The sequence below is a fragment of the Lactuca virosa genome, chromosome 3 (assembly GCF_052849685.1).
Source record: "Lactuca virosa cultivar CGN04683 chromosome 3, Lactuca_virosa_CGN04683_v6, whole genome shotgun sequence".
NCBI lineage: Eukaryota > Viridiplantae > Streptophyta > Magnoliopsida > Asterales > Asteraceae > Lactuca > Lactuca virosa.
The window spans coordinates 30,871,941-30,894,032 of NC_136428.1; the positions used below are offsets into that span (position 1 = coordinate 30,871,941).

General features: G+C 34.7%; 2 protein-coding genes and 1 long non-coding RNA gene across 5 annotated transcripts; 2 read left to right on the top strand and 1 right to left on the bottom strand.

The window, feature by feature from the left end:
* The first annotated feature begins 7,847 nt into the window (after positions 1 to 7,847).
* LOC145162252 (uncharacterized) lies at positions 7,848 to 8,364 on the top strand. The gene has a single exon (XM_079081451.1). It carries the CDS (start codon positions 7,887 to 7,889, stop codon positions 8,205 to 8,207), a length of 321 nt encoding a protein of 106 aa, XP_078937577.1. The 5' UTR covers positions 7,848 to 7,886; the 3' UTR covers positions 8,208 to 8,364.
* Positions 8,365 to 11,144: 2,780 nt separating this feature from the next.
* On the bottom strand, positions 11,145 to 14,684 carry LOC145162253 (uncharacterized). Of its 3 annotated transcripts, XR_013738984.1 has the most exons (8): positions 14,232 to 14,684; positions 13,828 to 14,031; positions 13,631 to 13,697; positions 13,221 to 13,287; positions 12,714 to 12,881; positions 12,528 to 12,614; positions 12,096 to 12,166; positions 11,145 to 11,339 (listed from the first exon to the last, which is right to left on the bottom strand). It is a non-coding gene; the product is annotated as an uncharacterized LOC145162253 (long non-coding RNA). The 3 variants fall into 3 exon arrangements; XR_013738983.1 differs by lacking the exon at positions 12,096 to 12,166 and having other exon boundaries at positions 14,232 to 14,683; XR_013738982.1 differs by lacking the exons at positions 11,145 to 11,339; positions 12,096 to 12,166 and having other exon boundaries at positions 12,192 to 12,614; positions 12,714 to 12,968.
* Positions 14,685 to 16,452: 1,768 nt separating this feature from the next.
* LOC145165424 (protein CANDIDATE G-PROTEIN COUPLED RECEPTOR 7-like) lies at positions 16,453 to 18,074 on the top strand. Its single transcript, XM_079084158.1, has 2 exons — positions 16,453 to 17,321; positions 17,483 to 18,074. The coding sequence occupies exons 1-2, from the start codon at positions 17,307 to 17,309 to the stop codon at positions 17,879 to 17,881; spliced, it is 414 nt and encodes a 137-aa protein (XP_078940284.1). The 5' UTR covers positions 16,453 to 17,306; the 3' UTR covers positions 17,882 to 18,074.
* The last annotated feature ends 4,018 nt before the right edge of the window (positions 18,075 to 22,092 follow it).

The following is a 22,092-nucleotide window of genomic DNA, read 5'->3' on the forward strand; positions in this document are numbered from 1 at the left end:
TATCATAACTCTTAAGCAGCAGCTCAAAATTCTGATCTTCGAATCATGCGATCGAAATCCATCTTCGCGATCAGATTCAGCATACTCTTCTTCTAAGCTTCCTCTCCTTTTTTGATTCTACAAAACATCAAAATGCGACCTAGTCACATCATGTAATAAGAATCTCCAAATAGGAACTTAATAGAGTTAGATAGTGGACTTTACCTGAAGCATAGTCAAATTTTTGACTTTTACCATCCTAGTGAACTTTCAGGTAAATAAGGCAGCTTCGCAACCAACGCCCCTTCCTTTGGCAATAGAAACATATGGACCCTTTAGTAATGGTACATGGGACTATCTCAAACTTAGCCTTTCTCTTTACCATTTGGTCAACCGGGTTGACTATGGCGATCCCTTTCCAGTGGGAAGAGAAGACTTTTCTGGACTTCCAATGTTTCCATTGTCAATGTCCATGAAAGTTTAGGAAGTAGATCTTCCAATCAAATATGCTTTACCAGTGCTCCAAATCATTGTTGATTCAACAGCAACAAGCAAATAGGTAAGATCGATAAGGGTCATGTCGTGGTCTGTCACATAGTAGTCCTTTAAAGAACCCGCTATATGACTTAGGAAGTGACTGAAGAACCCAGTCAACAGCCAACTTCCTTGAGAGTTCGACACCCAACTCTCCCAACTTGTCAATATGTGACTTCATCTCCAAGATGTGAGCATATATAGACATTGCTTGCCAATAGCGATTGAGTGACCTTGCATTTTTCAAGAACTTGTGGGTTAGGGAGAATAATTGGAGGAGGTGGAGGAAGTGAAGTATGATTTCCAGTCCCATTAATGCACAACAAAGGGATTAATCTTTCACCTTGATCGCCATTTAGGATATCATCTTCATTAGGAAAGCTTTATCCAAAAGGATAAGGAAGACCATAGTTGTCATAACTAGACATATATGAGGGAGAAATTCAAGTTTAGTTGATTTAAGTCCTTAATATAACACCCAATATGAAATATTAAGGCTAGGACGCAACACAATATTTTATAACTTGGAAGAGGGATGCCGTAATCCAAGCTACAAAATTTTGAAGGTAGGTAAATGACGATTTACCAATTTCCACCATGAAAAAACGAAATTTAACATTAGGTTTTAAATGAATTGAAACTCCTAGATCTTTTGAGATTTATTGAACTATTCAAAGGCATGTTAAAATCTCGATTGTGCCCTTCAAGTTTGTGACTGGGATGCTGAGGATCACAAACAAGGAGTGAATAATCATGCAAATTAACTTGGTACACTTAATGTTACAACCACCTAATCAATGTGCAGGTTAACCACACACGCTCCATTGATATATGATTAACATCAACCTACCCTTTTCCACACATTTTCAGTCCCAGATTAGTGTGCCGGTTAACCACACACGCTCCACTAACGACTTAACAAGGTGTAAAGTGCAATTCCATGGGTTAGCACCAAATTCACATTTTCCTAAAATAACTAAAATTGGGAATTTAATAAAGTTTAGTTACTTTATATTTATCATTATACTTTTAATGAAGGGACAATTAATGTCCTGTCCTACCCGTTCGGTTAACGACCCTCCACCAGTCAAGGAAGCGGTGGGCGAGAGTAGACATCCATTAAACTGTCATTTTATAGGCAGTACCCTTATACCACCTTATAGACCGGCTTCGTGAATGAGGTCTACTAACGGTAAGACTGGCTTACTCTTATACATACATACATACATATATATATATATATATATATATATATATATATATATATATATTAAACCTATAATATTATAATAGTATAAGTGTTGAATTTTAAACTTTTAAAACTCTAGGGGTTGGAATTAAAGTATACATGGGGGGTAACTTTACAAATTTCAAAACTTGAGGGCAAGTTTTGAACAATTCAAAAACTTTTGGTTTCCATAACTTATGAGTTTAATGTGCTTTTAAAAGAAAAACTCTTCATTTTCCATAACTTGAGGACAAGTTATGAAGTTCATAAAAACCATTAAAATCAATTATTCCAATTAACACAATAATCAAATAACTTTTCCTATGATCTAGATCAAACTCATAAGTAAAGATAATTCATATCAACAATTTTCAAGAACTTAGCTAATTACATAAACTAACACAAATCTTGAAACTTTGACAATTATCCTTTATTTGGATGAGGATAATCATTACCATAGCATCAAAATTAAATTTTATGAACAAAAACATTTTGTGGTAATGATCCTAATCTAAAACAGGCCAAAAAAACTCGAAAATCTGCATCCAGGACAGCCAACTCGTCGAGTGCATAAGCTGACTCGTCGAGTTGGTCAACTTTGTGAGTGGACTCGACGAGTCACTCATCCAACTCGGCGAGTCCAAGGCAAAAATCATGCAACTCATCGAGTTAAGTACTGGACTCGGCGAGTTTTGCTGTCAGAGTGCAGAAAATTCGATTTTTTCACTTTGAAAACCAATAAAACATCAAGTATAATAGAAAACAACCCATGGCTCTGATACCACTGTTGGGTTTTAGTATACTACAACATCCTATGGTGCACATACAACCCTAAATGCCTTGGATCTATGTTTTCTCTAATTATACATGTAATGGTATTTCCAAAGCATTAAGCCTATAACTAGCATGCAATTGACATAAATAATATGAAATACTAGTTAGGATGACATACCTCTTATGTAGCTTGAAACTTTGTTGTATTTGGCCTAAAGAGCTTAGCACCAAAAGTATGAATGCATCAAATGGCTCACAACTCACCTAGGACAAAGGTGGCTCTTGAGAGAGAATCTCCATGCACCAAAACACCTCATGAACTTCACGAATATGAGTGTAGGCGTTTTTTTGGCTAAGGAGTACATATTTATATGTTGGATTCCAAGGGTTATGGGTATAACCCAAATCCATACCCATTGGTATTATGATCAATGGTACATGTGGCCCAACTCATTATGTATTCATACATAATCTTAGTCCAACATGGACCATAAGCCCAACACATATAAATATAACTAATTTACACAATTAGTCCCCATTAATTTAATTAGTCTCTTGTGATCACTAAATTAATTCCAAACTAATTCTTGATCAATACTAATTAAATCATATGATTTCATATTAATATATTAGAACTTATAATATATTAATAAATCATATATAACCTTCTCTCAAGAGTCCATCTTAACAAATTGTCCTGGTGTTATGCAACCCAAATGGACCATGCTACTCTCGGGTCGAGTACATACCAATAATAGTTATGGACTTAGACATCTAATCCAACATGAGCAGCCGGCCATATAAGGAATGATTAGCCACTCTCGAGAGGATGAGGATAGGATGTATGCGTATCCTAGTTGTTGTACTTTTTTGGGCAGTTTGTGATGATCCTCTGAGAGAAAGAAGGGTAGGTGTGGAAGGTAGTATGAGCCCGTACTACTGGAAGCACAGGACCCGTACACGTCGTAAGGAAGTCATAAACCCTGAGGGCTCCGTCTGTCTGGGATAGTTTTGATGTTATGAATTATGGAATTTCGAATATATTCTAGTTTACTTTCAGTATGGTATTTACGAGGGGATCATGTTATGGATCTGGAGCGAGTGGCCATGGTTGAATGATGATCAGATTTGGGAGATCATCGCCACTGAGGTGGCTGCTGTTGTCTGGAGGTCTATGTCGGAGATGTTTGGGTCTATCAAGACCGCCATGATTAAGCTCTTTGACGATCGGTATGCTGCTCTTTCTGATGCTGTTGTTTCTGCTACATGGGTTCGAGGGGAGAGAGCTTTCCAGTACCAGGACTTCGACAATACGAAGCCCCCCAGAGTTTGATGGGGTCAGGGACCCCATTATAGCGATGAGGTGGATATCTGATGTGGATGGTTGTTTCATCACATGCTCTTGCCTTGCTGACCAGAAGGTGAAGTGCGCCTCGAACCTTCTCTGGTTGGGGGCGAAGGATTGGTGGAGATTGGTGACTAGTGCTTACACTCCTGAGCAGAGAGATGTTGTTACTTGGGAGAAGTTCTCGGAGATGTTTTGTGGAGATATGTTCCCTTGGTGGAGAGGGAGGGGTTGGCTCAGTAGTATTTGGATTTGAGACAGACTACTAAGTCGATGATGGAGATCACCAAGATGTTTATTGAGAGGGATCTTTTCTGCCCTGAGTTTGTTGCTCCTGAGCAGGCTCAAATGACCCAGTAGATGAGCATGCTTAAGACGGATATTCGGCATTTTGCGTCCACTCAACGTTATGGTCCCCTCGCTGAGCTTCAAGATGTCACGAAGAGGTGGGAGATTGAGATAGAGATTCAAACGAGGGAGTTCGGACAGGCTCCCGTTCAGTCACAACCAGAAACAAAGCGATTCAAGCCTGCTGATTCGCGTTATGAGGGATAGAGGGGTCGCACTTGTGGGAAGTGCGGCAAGGTTCATGAGGGGTTTTTTGGTATTCTTCTTCTACATGTCGCAATTGCGGAAGGGAGGGACACTTTGCGAAGGATTGTCGTTAGCAGGCTCCTCCGCTAAGCAATAGGATTTGCTATCATTGTGAGCAAGTGGTTATGTGACGGCCTAGTGTCCCTTACATCCCAGCAGGCTTGTGCAGCCGCCAACTACTACTACCCCTAGGATTACGAATGGACTCCAGGGTAGGGCGGAGCCCCCGAGGTCTCGAGGTCATGCATTCCAGCTCACTGCAGAGGAGGCCAGGGCAGTACCGGACGTCGTTACTGGTATGTTTCCATTTATTATTCTGTCAGTTATTTTATGGTATGCTTATGTTTATGATTTCGTTTTTGATGCATAAAGGAGACCCTCTAGCAATCCGAAACCAAACCATAACTGCAGTCGAGTGCATTCCGAGATGTGAAGAGTTCTGAAGTCAGTCTTCTTCCGAGATGAAGACTTATCCGAAGACATTCCTAGTTTTAGATGTAATAGAAAATGTAAAATCATTAAATGCTCCTTATCGTTTTTATTGATTAAACAGTTCATAGGACAAAACCGAGTAAATCGTGTGTGTTAGCTTTTCTGACTTATCAGATTTACATTCTCCATGCAAGTCTTGTATTTTGTCTTATTGTCTCTCATTTCCTATTTAAGGAGATGATTTTTCTATGCATTGTAACCTTGAAGTAGAAATATTCTCTTTACATCAAATACAAAAATATCTTGCAAGTCAAATCTCTTTCTTCAAAATTCTTCTTTTTCTTAATTTATCTTTAGCTTGCTCGTACTCACTATACTTTAATTCAATATTTTGTTGAATACTTTGCTGATCTTCATACTTCAAGACAAGATTGGTTTACAAGACTTGACTGGACCAAAATATTAGTAGCAAACATTGATCTTAAGTTAATTCAAGGTTTAAGTTTTCAAACCTTGTCCGCGCACTAAGTCTTGCACTTTCAATTGGTATCAGAGCTTGAATGGTTGTCCTTTGAATCCTTAACAGATTATAGTTGATCTGAGATTACCTTGGTTTTGTCAACCATTTTTGTGTTCAGGATAAAGTTCTTCTATATACCGCTTCTGCTCCAATACTTTAACTTCAATGGCTGCTCCTAACAAACATACTCAACAAATGTATTTGATGCAAATAACAAATAGCGTGGGTTGCCCATCTCGTGCCCCATTGCTAGTTGTTGAAGAGTATGATCACTTGAAAGTTAGAATGGAAATATTTTTACTTGGTAAGGAAAAAAGTGAAGAAATATTGAGATCTGTGAAAGAAGGTCCTCATGTTCCGGTTAGACAAATGGTGAGAGATGTTGTTGCTACTCTCATGGGCCAAGAAGAACAATGTACAACACCTCTTACTGCATCAGACATCGAAAAGCTTCATGCAGACCAGATTGCATTTTCAGAAATGGTGTTTGGTGTTCCTCCGTCTCTTTTTGAGCACATTAAGTTGTGCAAATATGCCATAGAGATTTGGGACACTCTTCAAGACTTGTTCGAAGGGTCTGAGAACATGAAGGATAAGCGTCTGACTTCTGTTGTCAACGATTTTGATACCTTCACCACAACTCCCGAAGAATCTGTAGCTTCTGCTTTGAATAGGTACAAAATTGTTGTGAACAATATGACTCCACGTGGTATAGTCAGAACTCCTCTCGAGTAGAATCTGAAGTTTATCAACAACCTCGGAAAAGGCTGGGGGAATGTCAAGTCATGTTTTCAGAGTAACAGATCTTTGAAGAAACTGAAGCTTTATCAACTATTTGACGAACTACAAGGCCATGAATCTGACGTTGCTCAAACATTAAGAGAACTTTCAGGAGGTCCTCTTGCCTTGGTTAGTTGTGTTAACCCACTATTTCCGAACCCATATGTGTCAGATCCTTTCGGAACTATCCTACCTATTTCGCCTGTTCCACCAACAATTCCTACTCCACCTTTTCTGAACCGTTCATTTGAAGAAAATCTTGATCTCGATCCAGCTGAGTTCGAACTTCGTTTTCAACAAGAATTTGCACTATTGTCCATGAAGTACAAACTTCCCTGGAATCCCAGTCGTAAACCTTATCCGAACTGATTTCAAGCCCTCATCAAAATAATCCTCAACCATTTCCTAAACCTTCAGAAAACCCACCTACATACCGACCCAACATCCCAAATCACTCCTCGGAATCCCATGAAATTCCGAAATCAGTCAAACCCAAGATAGTTTGTCATAAATGTGGTCTTGGTAACCATTTTTCTAAAGATTGTTTGGTTGAAACCTCTCAGAAACCGATGGTAAAAGATTCTGCATACTATGCTCGTAGAGCTCAAGAGCTGGCAGAAAGTGAGAAAGTTTTTGTTACCACAGTGTCGAGAAATGTTGATGGGTACTGGTCTTTTGGAGATGAGGATGAAGTGAGAACTGGAAGGAACATATGTCTCATGTCAAGACAATCGATTGAGTGTGACGAAGGATATTAGTCTTCATGTTCAGAATAAGACGATGACGATGCTGAACCAAACTTTTGCTACATGGAAACGAACAATACACCCAACAGAAGCATCATCCAATAGGTAAAATCCAAGATCCCTGACAATAATTTTGATTTATCTTTTTGTGAACGGTAAACAAAAAAAGTTACTTATATAACATATTAGAGTATTTACAACTTTTTAAATTACTATATAAAAATAAATTAGTTTAATATCTAAATAATAATTTCAATTACATGTTTGTTATTTCTAATTTTCTACAAGCTAAAAAACAAATGATTTTAAACGATGGTATAATGGTAAAAAAAATTTAGTAGTTAATGATATATAGATATCATTGAGCAACCCAATGAAGACCAGCTAACATCTGATGTATCCATTCAATGAAATTTATAGAAGCATTTAAGTTGTGTAGTAACCAAAGCTCTCGTATTTATCTGAATCCCTATGGGGCTTCTATCCCAGCCGTATCCAGTGTTGCCTTTCTTCTTGAAGTTGAGAGTACAAGTTCTGTCATGGACATTAGTTGAATTAAAGAGTAGTTTAAGAATATGTTACATTTACCGTTTTAAAAAAAAAAAACTATTTGACTTTATATATTTAAACAATAAATTTTTCATTACCTGATAAAAACATATATAACAAGATGATTAAACCACCTAAAGATACAAAATAACATATAAAAAATATCTATACTTCTATATTGTTATTGAACTAGATGCACATACACTTAAAACTATATTTAATTTTGTTAAAAAAATATTTACCCCATCACAAAATCCCATCCGATGGATCTCTTTTCGCAAAATAGTCATAAAGTCATTGGGCCCCACCAAAAATTTCGATATAAAACAAACCATTCCTATATGATCTATATAGTCAACAAAAGAAGAAAGTAAGATCTAACACTTCAAAAAAAAATTCAAAGTGATGGAATATGCAAACAAGAGGTTGCTGCCATTAAGAATGGTGATGTGCTTGGTGCTACTAGTGGTGTACACCACCATGAGTTCTTCTACTCAAGCATGCTCAACCAATGGTGGAGATTGCAGGAACTGTATTGCAAAGGCGATGAGAAAAGATTGTCCAAAGTGTGCACCAATCATGAGGTGCATGGCTAGATGCTTGTGGGCGAATACACCAAAGTCCAAGTGTGTGAAGCAGTGCGACTGTAATACTGGATCCTATCCAAAACTTTCTGATTGTAAGAGTTGTTTGTTACAGTGTAAATGCATGTGTGCTGTGTATTAGTTTGTGTATTTGTGTGTGTGTGTGTGTGTGTGTGTCTGCATCATTTCGAGTTTAGTTTCTATTGGTATCTGGCAATATTAATGGAGATATGAACAAGTTCCCTTTTACATTGGAAGTTTGTTCGATCAGAGAAATCAAAAACATGGTAAACGGTGAACCTTGTTGGTTGGTTGGTTGAATTTGGGTACGGGTTTTCGATGAGTAACGAGTAATAAAAAAGATGAATGAAGTCAAATGATAAACATATGATTTGTTACGAGAAAAATTAAAACTATTTCAGAATCTTATATATCTGTTATGAGGTAATTGATATATAGTTGCTATCTGTTTAAATTAAGTAATAGAAGTCCTTTTGCAATGTTTGTTCTAGCTTATTGATATTAATTTAATTATAATATTTTATAGATAAGAAAAAAAAAGATTTACTTTTATGAGTTTGTCAAATAGTTATTATATTTTTATATAGACCATTTTAGGACGTATATTATAAATATTTTAGGACGTATATTATAAATATAGTACTATATAGTTATAGTAGGTGTAAGACTCATACATTAAATGGGTTCACTTAAAAAAAATTAAATATGAAACTCTAAACATTTGAGAAGTTTGAATTTATAAAAAAAAAAATTTAAAAATATTGAATTATTAAAATTAAAGTATTTTTTCTTTTTTAAATTTAAACAAATAATTCAGATAAATAAATAAAAGAAACTAATGAAGATTTAATTTTGAAATTTTAAAATTAGAATGAAAATCAATTAATAAAATTGATATAGATTTATTAATACATTTATTGCAACTATTATATTTAAATATTATGTGAAATTTAATAAAATGAAAAAAAAAACCACAAAATGCCATGTGGAAAAAAAATAATTAAAAATAACCACAAAATGATATGTGACCAAATCAACAAAAATGTGATATGTGACAAAAAGATTTTCATTTATTAGAGTAGATTAACAGGAATCTTATTATCTGATTAGGGGGGAAATTAAAATGGTAAAAGGTAACGTTACATCAAATTTGCTACAAATAAGATCAAAATGAATGTTGGTTGGTGGTGACATATTATAAAATATATCTAATTACCAAATATATCTAGCACCAAAAAAGATGTAAAAGAAATCCTTTACTACATAGTTATATTAACACGAATCTAACTATAACGGTTACCGTCGCTATTGCTCATTATTCTTGTAGTGCACCGTGAAAATTTTACTTTCCAGATGGAGAGTTAGGCAGTGAATTTATCAACAATCTTTTTCCAACTTTATATTTCATAGTATTAAAGCCAACCAGGAGACATAGATACACAAATACATAAACAGTAAACATAAGGTCGAGCAACCAATGATGCCCATTAAATTCTCAATATCACCAAAGTTCACTCTAATGATTATCAACTTCTATGTATATTAATTTTAAGATAGATGCAAGGAAGAAACAACAACGTCTACAATGTTCCTAGCATTTGACCATGACCGGTCCAAAGGTTTTCTATACCTTGGACGGCAAGACTTAATTTATGCCCCCATCATTATAGCATACAAGAAGCCATTTTAGTCACCTACAACCAAAAAAACTCAAGTACCATATAATTTTCTGAAGCAAAACCATCAAGAATTTTAATGCTAAAAAATTTCAATAACATTGCCCTCATTACTCAAAATTGAAAATATCACAACTAGTTACTAAATAGGTTTCACATGTCATAAGTAGGTAGAATGACAACCAAAATTGATAGATATTTAAAATAAATTACATCACTAATTGCACACTAAGAATTTCCTAGTTGTAAGAAAACTACTAAGCTTTTTATTGTGGTGATTTCCTGCAGATATTTCAAATCATGGATCTTCGAGATGATGTGATTTTCAAAGATCCCAAATTATCAAAACACATATATAACAAAAAGTTATCAAAATAATAATCCAAACAAATATATGAACTTATAAATTTTGACTTTTTGGTGACTTATATTTTCAACAAATCAAGCGATTCAAAACAATTTTTTAATGATTATTATGATGCCCAAAAAATTAAAATCAATCAAAAATTTGTATTGAAAAATACATAGCATGCAAGACCAATTCAATACAATATAAGTATCAGGTACTACCAACTCAAGACAATGAAAACTAATTTTCATTATTAACTCATTTTCCAAATACCTATTACTTATGAATCACAATAATGCAATTTAAATCAAGAATTATATGATCAAAATCAAAACCAATCTGAATTTATAATATTAATAACATGTAAACAATTAAATAATAAAGATCATAAAAAAATCAAAACCAATATGCGAATTCACAAATTGAAACTGTGGATGAAAAATCAAATAGCAAAAATCATAAACTTAACAAACGAATAAACAAGAACTAATAACCACTACAAGAAAATTTTGATTTAGCTACGAAAAAATTCCATAGCTAAAAGTTAAAATTTCGTAGCTAAACTTGAATAACTACAGAAGTTGCTACGGAATTTGTCAATGAGATTCCGTAGGAATATTTCTTGTAGCAAACTGTTTAGCTACAGAATTACAGTTCCGTAGTAGTTTTGCTTCGACGTTTATTCCATAGCAATTTAACTACAACACACTTCCATAACAATTCCGTAACAATGGGGTGCGTAGCAAATTCCGTAGCCATTTGTTCAGTAACAAATTCTGTAGCCATTTGTTTTGTAGCAAATTCCGTAACCATTTGTTCCATAGCAAATTCCATATTCCGTAGCCATTTGTTTTATAGCAAATTCTGTAACCATTTGTTTCGTAGCAAATTCCGTATCTATTTGTTCCGTAACAAATTCCGTATCCATTTGTTCCGTAACAAATTTCGTAACCATTTATTCCATAGCAAATTCTGTAGCCATTTATTCCATAGCAAAAATAGGTTCCAAAACAAATTCATAACGATAAAAATATTCAACAAAATCCAATTTCCATTTATAATATTCATCGAAATATATAAAAATGCAATAAATTTGAAATAGTTACATAGATTTTTATAGATATATTACATAATTGAAAATCCTTTTACATGGTTCCCTAATCATCAAAATTGAATATTCGTTACAAATACACAAACAAGCATAGATGCTCAACAAAAATGGCACAACCTGCAAAATCAAATTTATAAACAACTTGATTAACATTCAAATCTATTGTATGAAATCTCATTATATCTTTAGTTTTTGACCAACTAGAGATTTAAATCTGAAAATAAACAAAAAAATAGAAATAAACAATCCAACTCTTCTATTTGATACACTATTACCATATACGCAATAAACAAAATGAATCAACTTTTGAGCATCATCAGATCCAACGTTAGCATGATGCCAAAAGGATTTGAAATAAAGTTAAAACAAAATGACAATACAATGATCATAGACACCTACATATTAACTTGTTTTTATAAAACAATACTTGATTTTCTATTATAAAAGGTAGTCTAGTAATAAAAGATTTAGATGTTTAAGTTTTTGTGTGCTTTGATATCTGCTATATAATCACAGCAGATTGCAAAAAAACTGAATTTTCATACTAAAATTTTTTAATGGTAGTGGCTGTTGTTGTTTATGATCTTATTATTGATATTGCTCCCTAATTCCAAGAAACCAATTTGTTTGTTAATTTGAATATATATATATATATATATATATATATATATTGCTCCCTAATTCCAAGAAACCAATTTGTTTGTTAATTTGAATATATATATATATATATATATATATATATATATATATATATATATATAATGATTTGCTATTTATCAGTCAAATTTTGGACTCTTTTCCATGAAAATGAGGTAGTGACTCTTAAAATTAACTGCGTGTAATGTATTTTGCAAGATGAAAAATTATGTATACCCGAAGCAAATCCATCTGTCTTTGACCAACTTATAAGGTAATCTGATACCAAAAATTCAATAAGCTGGATCCTATGAAATACAAAGTAAACATGACAAAACTATTCACAACCCAAATAATATTGTGCTAAATAATACAAACTAGTGATAGAAAAGCACAAGTACATGATATGCTCATAATGAAATTTAAGAACATGTTACTCATTTTATGAAAGTTGCTAAATATTGCATTTAACCATTCTTTATTTACCAAAGTCATCTTATTCTATAGTAACTCTATATAACCATGCCTATATTCTTGCATGATTAGGCAACAAAATTAAAATTTTCACAAGCAATGTATCTTTCTAATTTGTTAAAACTTCACAAGGAATACATTATGTTGGTCAAAAGGACTTTGAAAGAGACAGTAACAGGTAGAAATGTTCTAAACCTGGACCGCATGGTTATAATATGTTGTTTTTGTCACTGTTGTCTTGGGATTATATTCAAAGAAGTTATCTTCAAGTGTTCATCTTTCCTATATCCCAAGAAAAAATGAATGATGGTAAGGTTTCAACCAAATTGATCAGTAATCTATAATACCTCATAGATAGTTACGTGTCAGGCTATATTTTACCTGATTTGTCATTACAACAAAATTTCCACTCACATCCTTGGATTTTTTTTGCAGTTCTCTTTTAGTGCACACACTGGTATATGATGAACTTTCACTTGGTTGTCTAATAAAACATGTTCTTAACACAAAAGCGATTCTTTTATCCCTTATGTATCCTGTTGCTACCACCTGATATTTATGATGGATGAAAACAAATTCAACACCCTTAGCATCCAAATCATTGACATGTATGGTAATATGATGTAGAAGAACAATCTATATAGAGAAAAAACAAAATGAAATTATTAATAAATAAAATATGAAAGATATAACCAATAATAACTGAAAATAATAACAACCTCTTTTATTAACTCGGTTAAGCAACATAAATATCTTTCCAAGAAAAGATATGTTGCAATTTTTATGAAAGTGGAATGGAATGGAATGATAAAAGAATGGTATTCATAGAATAAATGGCACCATTATGACCAACATCCCATCTATGAAAATGTATTGATGAATACTCACCCATAAGTGGAAATTGTTTCACAACATAAGTCCATGTCTTCGAAAAGAAGCAGAAACTCCATACTTTCTACAAAACCATTAAATCCCAAATTCAATCAGGCCTAGTACAAAATTACTCTTTTACCCCTGTTTTCAACTTCTAGCAAAGTAAATTACATAAAAAAAATAACAAAGCTATCTCTTCTAAAGTCTTTCTACCATAAAAATCAAAAAATTTTGTTTATAAGCAAAGAAAAGAGAACAATCTAAAACACAAAGCAAAGAAACGACAACAATCTAAAACACCATAAGGCCTGAAAAAGCTTGACTTGAGGATTTCTAAGAAGTTTTGCTTTGCTCAAAGTCACCTTCATGTTTTTCTGTTATGTCACCATGTAAGGATTTGATTATATATGGAGTGAAGAACTTACTTTTGTAAGCTGAAAGGAAGTCTGAATCAAAGGAATGTTATTGCTTCCATCTCCTCATTGTTATGCTCTGCAAATGCAAATGGTATACACAATCAAGTTGCATTTTCCCGGAGTAATAAGATAATGGAAAGTTAAATAACATACGAACGCCCTAAATTAAGAACATAATTTATATGATAATCGTAGTAATCTAATACCAGACAAAAATGATCCTTGTGTGGAACTGGAACCCTCACTTCTTATTTTTCTTCTTTCCTTCAGTCTCACCGCAACAACAATTCCAAAAATTACCAAAAAAACACCGCATATGATAATTTGAGTTGTTGCCATACCACCAATGAAGGCATTGTATTGGCGAACCGTAGTGAAGCATCAACTGGAAAAGATGATGACAATGGACCCTACAAAAATTACCAAAAAACCCTAGTCCAGTGTTATTTAGGGCAAATAAAGTAAAGAGGCATATATGCCAACACTTAAACATCATTCAACAGCTTTATGAACAAAAACGAAAATACAATTACAAACAAAGAATTGAACAATTGTGTAAACGGAGATGGAAAAGAAAGTATACATGGAAAAACATCAAATATAATTTCACCTGGAAGCCAATATTAGAGTAGGAGATGGGTGTTGCAGTAAATGAACCCTCCGAATTCGACATTCCTCTCAAAAAGTAGAAAATTAGTTGTAGGTTAAGAAAAAAAAGTCGGTCTTCTCCAATTTCGTTCTCTGTTGACGAAGGAATTGAAAGCTACCTGTTGCTACCACCTGATCACCGTGTATATGCGTAGATGAAATCGAATGAAAGAAGCGGTGGAAGCAAACGGAAAAACCTGATTCGAAGGTTGGGATGTGTAATCTAAGGAAAGGTGGGGCGTTTAATAGGAAGACAAGGCGGGGAGCCGATGGGAGAGAATCCATAGCAGAGGAAGAGAACACGTGAGCAGGCATTGACTAGGGAGGAGACCACGGACTAAGCTGTCAATCCGTCAAAAAATACCATGCCCTAATTAAAACATCACAACTACAAGGATAAAATGTGACAAAACCTTCAAATCATATAGCCAATGTGTAAAACTGGAAAAAGTTAGTGGCCAATGCTTAAAACTGAGAAAATTATTGTCGCTAACTTGTTCCACTTTTAAGAATAAATAAAAAACTTAATATATATATATATATATATATATATATATATATATATATATATATATATATATATATATATATATATATAGTAATGATAATAAGAATAAATAAAAAACTTATAATAATATATAAAGAATTTTATTAATCATAATTAAAAATCATAACACAATTAAAAACAGTAATTTATTTTTTTTGGTAAAATATTTTTTTATATTTTACTACGGAAGTATATTCCGTAACTAATTGACTACGAAATATTTCGTAGCCAAATAGCTACGAATTTAGATTCTGTAGCTATTTTGCAAATTCAAATACAACTTAGATACACAAATAACAACGGTTAACCTTTCCGTTACAAGTTTTGTTGTAGATTAGCTATAGATTTTTATTGTGTAGCAAATTTCTGTCACAAAGTAGTTACAAATTTCTATTATGTAGCAAACTAGATACATATTTTTATTCCGTAACCGATTTTGTAGCCAACTAACTACGAAAATGGATTACGTAACAAGTTTCATACCAAACTAGCAACAACCAACAACCATGTAGTATATTTCATAGTAAAAGACCTACAAATTTTGATTTTGTAGCAACAATTCAAGATTTAGCTACGGAAATGCAACTCCGTAGCTATTTTCGTAGAAAAATAGCTACATCCAGCCATTTTGTAGCATATTCCGTGGTATAATATCTACAGATTTTGATTACGTAGTAATTTTTTGTAGTTATTCCTAGTTTAGCTACGAAATGTAACTCCGTAGCCATTTCCGTAGCAAAATAGCTACGAAAAGCCATTTTGTAGCACATTTCTTAATAGAATAGCTACGAATTTCAATTCCGTAACAAGTTTTCGTAGCTATTTAGGATTTTTCCTGTAGTGCACATTCACATTCAAGAAATGTCATAAAAAATATTAAATACATAAATAAACAATTGGATATCAAATTAAAAAGCTACCTCAACAATCAAAGACTACCAAAGGTTTCAAAACATAGATTTAGGGCGATTTTTGATTTATTTCTACAAACCAATCTAGTTACCTATATATGGGCATATCGCTATATCAGAAAGCTTCAATCAACATCTTTACAGGTTTATGGAAAGTTTGGGAGGTCGGTTTTGATGTTTACGTCCGGTATGCCTTTTATATCCCTCATAGTAGGTTGGAAAACAATTTATTCCCGGTTCCCATGAGTTCAATGAAGCCAGTTGCCCTTTGTATTAAAGAAACTAAGAAAAAAATCAGGATGCAGAAAGAACAAATCAGATGACCATATAAATCGAAAAAATCTCAAAGGTCGTCTAGGAGTTCTCCCGAATACTAGTCTCCTCGCCTTCTTCAATAATCAGTAAGGCGTGCGGTTTTTTTAACCGATCGAAAATTGCATCTATCGCTACTTTCACTTTCAGTCTTTTAATAGAGCCCTTGAGCTTCGCCCCTTTCCTTACCAACTGAACTATTTTTATGGATCACGTTCTTGGCCCAAATGAGAGGTATACATATATGCCCCATGATATGTTGCTGCCCTGGGCTGTGGCCCACCTCTCCCAGCCCTTGGGCCGGATCTGACTATAGGGATTTATATTCCATCATCCCAGGGAAATCAGGATTCTTCACGGTAGACACATATGTATTTATCTTATAGATAAATCCTAGGCTAGTCGTGCTTTCCTTTCATACATAGTTACATACACTCTTGTACATGTATATATAGAAGTTATTATTACTAGAGAGACGCATCGAGATTTCTTAAACTAATAGTCTCCAAATTTAAATATTCGTCTTCGTCCATCCTGTTACTCTCACCTTTCCTGGACCACCATCGTGAATCCAAGATGAGGGTTTTAGGAAAATTGGCATTATTGTGCTCCTCTCCCCCTTCTTCACTGCACCATCGACGGCAGATATCATATCTATGAAGCTTCGATCCGATAAGCGACCTCTGATCGAGTTGTCGAAGTTCAATTTCACACATAGCGGTTACGTCTCTGTGGCAATCTCATCCGTGTCGGTCACCTCCTCCATCTTATTACAACCTGCAGATCGTTCACGTACGTATTGGTTTCTTCCTTATCTCCAAGGAAAATCTAAAACGACAATATCGTCTTGAATTCCAAGAAGGCGCTAAGTCCATCTTGGATTCTAAATTAGTATCGGTCTTGTTTACTCTCCAAGATGTTTCCGATGATCCTCAGTTTTCCTTCAACAAATCATACCCTGTCACATATCCCGGTTTGAACTACCTCTACTTCGTCAATTGAAACCGCCAAACGCTCGTGACGATGGGCGTCCGCACAGAGCTCTACAACATCGATCACGGCTCTACAAAAGACTATTTATCAGCCGGGCTAACGCAGCTTCCATCTCTTTACTTAACTTTTTCCCTTATTTATCAGTCTTTTTTAGGGTTTTGGATCTTGGTTTGGTTCAAGAACCAGCGATGTTTTCACAGGATGCATTTACTAATGGGCGTGCTGCTTGTTATGACTTCCGTTCACTATATCTGTGCTGTTGCTGATCGACATTATGTCAAGGTTACAGGTACTCCTCATGGATGGGATGTCTTGTTTTACATGTTTCAGCTTATCAAGAATGTGCTTTTCTTCACCCTCATCATGTTGATTGGCACCGGATGGTGTTTCTGGAAGTCCTTTTTGGACGAAAGGGAAGAGTTGATTTTGATGGTTGTGATCCCACTTCAGGTTCTGGGTACTGTAGCTTCTATAATGGAAAGGGAATATCGTGACGACTGGGCCGAGTGGAAGGTTGCTACTTTTGCAGCAGATTACGCCTCTTGTGTTGTTATGTTCATCCCCATGTACTGGTCGATTCTCTCGTTGAAGGAGGCTCGTGAGACTGATTGGAATGCTGCTAGGAATTTGTCAAAATTGAGTCGATTTGTGATGGTGGCTGTTGGATACGTGTACTTTACGAGAATTGTTTTTGTCATGGGAATGGGTACCATTGTAGATGACAAGTGGCCATGGGCGATTGATGCGGCAACCGAAACAAGCAACTGTATGGTTGTAATGTTTTACATGTACATGCCATTACAGATAAAGGTTGATGTTCTAGGGGATGATCAGGAGGTAGGGCTTTGAACTTTGTTTTGTCCCTCGTTCATATTAGGGTTCACGTGATATACCTTGACTTGTGACTAGTTTTTTCTGGAACAATTTAATGTGTTTAGTTGGTCTTCTTAGAGTTATAGGTTTAATCTTGACACTTAATTTAAGTGATTGCTAGTTGATGGGATTTTTGGACGAAATAAAGTAAGAAGTGGTTATTGATTTAAATAAATTGTTTTCTTTAATTATTTCAAAACTGATTATTACTCTTTTACCTGATTTTTTTTAATTAAATATCTGAAAAATCATTTAATTTTTTTAGGAGTCGTTTGATAGTTGATGACTAGGTTAGAGCCAACTGAGTTAGAAATTCAGACTGAGTTTATGTTTTTTTATTATTTCTCTAACTGACTATGGTGAATGAAAAAAAAATGATCGTTATGTTGTCTCTTGTATTGGATAAGGTTTTTGTTATAGTATTAAAAAAACAACAATAAAATGAATAACAATGCAACTGTCATCTTAAATGCTTAAACGCCACCATCTTATTCCAAATTAGGATCATATGATTAGTTCACGGTTAGGTATTATAATTAATAGAATAAAGATACAAATACAATTGCATATTGTTCAAAAGCTTGTTACAAAAATATAAATTATATCTGGGGACAAATTTAGAAACTTGTGTTGAAAAGTCTAGGAGGGTATATTCAGAAGTTGTTTCATATACTCAAGAATACTTTTTATATTACCTCAGTTATAAGTTGCAATTGTCAAACATAAACCATTTCTCACTAATACATCTTCCAAATTTGTTAATGGCAAATTTATTAGATAATAAAATATACAAAGGTTTTAAAAGTGACTAATTACAGGATGGGGCGCCACCCTAGTAGATTCCTTTAGACCTCTTACCAGCATCATCGCTCGAGCAATATATTCTTTTCATTACTTCCCCATTCTTTTCATTCTATTCATTACTTCCTATTTCTTTCCATTCTTTTCATTATTTTTCATTGTTTTCATTATTTCCATGTTTTACATAATTCATACATCAGTATCAAAATACTCATTTCAAAAGTAAAACATCTATATTTCAAAACATTTCAAACACGTTAACAAAACATTCGTTTTCCAAAACTTTTTTTTCTTTCAAAAACATTATTGCCTTCAAAGCGTTCTTTCAAAACATTCTTTCCAAAACATTTAACACTTTCATTTCAATACGTTTCATATATCAAATCATTAATGTTTCATTATCATAAAATTATATTGTCATGTACCTCAAAGTGGGAAAAATGCCAACACACACTCACATCAATCACACGTAGGCTAGCTAGTATTCTTCTAGTTCCTTTCCTTGGGGCAACACTCTCAAACAACACCTATATAACATGGACATAAGTCATTAAAATGACCAAAATACCCCTCAAAGCTTTCATTACAAAATTTTGTTGTTTCATCTCATTCCTTATGTAAAAATATGAACATAGGCGAAAATCGCGCATAAATCCGAGTTTGTATGAAAAAGATACAAAAAAAATACATGGCATTAATCAGTGCATTCCACGCCCATGGTATGATTTGCCTTGCCATTCCACGTTCGTGGAATGCGGTCTGCACACACAAAATTCCTGAATTTTCTCAATATAACACCCTACTTTGCATAGTTCTTGAAGACCTTTTTCCCATTCACTTTGTACCATTTATTGAGGTTCTCACACATGTTTAGGAAGTGTTTTATCATCTTAAAACACTCCAATTAATTCATTAAGTGCTCAATGAAGCATTTAAGATCATATAAATTCTCAAATTCCATATGAAGGGTTAACTTGTCCATTGATCAATTGGGCATTCTAAAACTTACAAAGCATGTTCCCAACTTATTGAACACTCAAATGAATGTTGTCAAGTACATAAAACCTTCATTAATCTCATTGTAAGTACATAAACTAACCATGAAAGGACAATGTAACCTTCCTTCTATAAAGAAACAAAAACATCTAGTAAATATCTTCTTCCTCCTTTTGTTCTTCATTGCTCGATGTACTATACTCATAACCACCCTCGCTATCAGGAATACCATCATTGTCGTCCTCATGAAATTCACCTTCTTCATCAATGTTATTTTCATTATCTGAACCGTTTGTTGACATTTCGTGATCATCATAATTATCTGTATCGGTTGTAGTTGGTATAATGATTTCATTTGATTCAACTTCATCTTCTTGAAAATCAATGTCTTTCTGAGGATGATTTTCACGTACATCAGACCAACCACGAGGTTTAACTTTAAATACAGCCCACCAGTCTGAGTTGGTTGTTTCAAACTTGGGTAATGAATGTAACACACCTGAGTGGCTTGCATGGCTAAAACAAACGGCTCGAACTTGTTGTATTTTCTTTTGACATTTATTTCAACCAAATTATATTGTTTGTGAACCTTAACTCCTATGTTAGGTGTTGGATCGTACCAATGACAATTAAACAAAACTGTTATTTTAATTGGGTAACCAGAGTACTCGGCTTCTAAAATTTTCACTACCCTACCGTGATAATCACATCCTTGGTACCTAATACACAATATGTTATTCATTGTTGATTTGTTCAGACCGTGAGCTTCTGTGTGAAACTTGTAACCACCGACATAGTATACATTATATAATTTCACTTTCCTGAATGGCATTTTGAAAAGGTAAAATATATACTTGTTCTTTATCCGATTCTTACGTGACTATATGACAAATGGTAAAGCACTTAATTAGAGCTAATTATAACCATAAGAAAAAATAATAAAATTAAAAATATAAAATTAACACCCTCATAGTTTTGAAACCATACTACAAAGTTCTTCTCAACTTCAGCTGCAAGCTCCTGTTCATCCATATCCTCAATAAGTTCATTCAGATCTTCTTTAAATATTATGTATTATCATTTAAATAACATTTTGAAAGTTACTATGATGTAATAAACTGTAACGTCCATAAATTTTACGCCAAATTCAAACTTTTTCAACCATAAATAAAAGTCAAATAGTATTGTTTACAAAATGTTTTCAAATCAATATCCATCAGAGTGTCCCAAAATCATATCATAAGGATGAGGAGCGGTACGGTCACACCTTCGCCTTGCCACGATCTCCTGAAGTACCTGAAACAATAAACTGAAACTGTAAGCCCGAGGGCTTAGTGAGCTACCCCCAAAATACCAATACCACACTGACAATACCATATCAGTAACAACCAATCAATCAATCATGCATACTGGGCCATCGGCCTGACTGGTCCGCCCTACCGGGCCTACAGTCTAACTGAATCTATTCATGCATACTGGGCCATCGGCCTAACTGGACCGCCCTACTGGGCCTACAGTCTATCTGAATCTATCTCGAGCCTTCGGCATGACTGGTCCGCCTCGTGGCCTGCAGTCTCCCCAGACCGCTCATAGGGTATGTTGGCCTTCAGCACAAAGCAGGACCGCCTCAACCCAACCAATAAGCAAATAACCAAGTTCACATAACTATCATATACTGGCATATACAACATCAAACATATCTATCATACTGATCATCAACCATAGAATCCTCTCGTAACGAGAGTACCGACCTAGCAGGTCACTAACATACCAATCCTTACAGATCATAAAGCATAACATACTGTCTACCCTGATTCCGATCTAGCAGACCAAACCATATGTAGCATACCATAACAATAACAACAAAAGGGACGGCCTTGGTGCCGTAGACCCTATCGATATAGTGAGGATGACTCACCTCGCAGATGCCGACTCGAAAGGTAAACTCCAATTCTCGGATCACTTGTCACAGGCTCCACCACCTATGACCATAGTACAATATACTCATAAGTCCTTAACTCTATAAGGTACTCCATAACCCACCAGTCAACCCCTAGTCAAAGTCGAAGTCCTCAGTCAAGGTCAACAGTCCATGTTGACCCCCAACTCGTCGAGTACCCTTGGCTACTCGCCGAGTTCCTCGAAGCACATTCCACTCGCCGAGTCATCGGGGTGACTCGTCGAGTTCCTTCGATTCCCGATCAAACTCTAAGGCCACCCGTCGAGTTCCCTCCTTGCCACTCGACGGGTACACACGTATACATATCCTAGGGAAAACTCATCCGACTCGCCGAGTTGTTCTTCAACTCGTCGAGTCTTATGGTGATCTTCATCGGACTCGCCGAGTTGTTCATCCAACTCGTCGAGTTCACGGCCATCTTCATGTGACT

Excerpts from the sequence above, each read along its gene's own strand:
- LOC145162252 (XM_079081451.1), top strand. The coding sequence starts at position 7,887 with ATGGAATATGCAAACAAGAGGTTGCTGCCATTAAGAATGGTGATGTGC.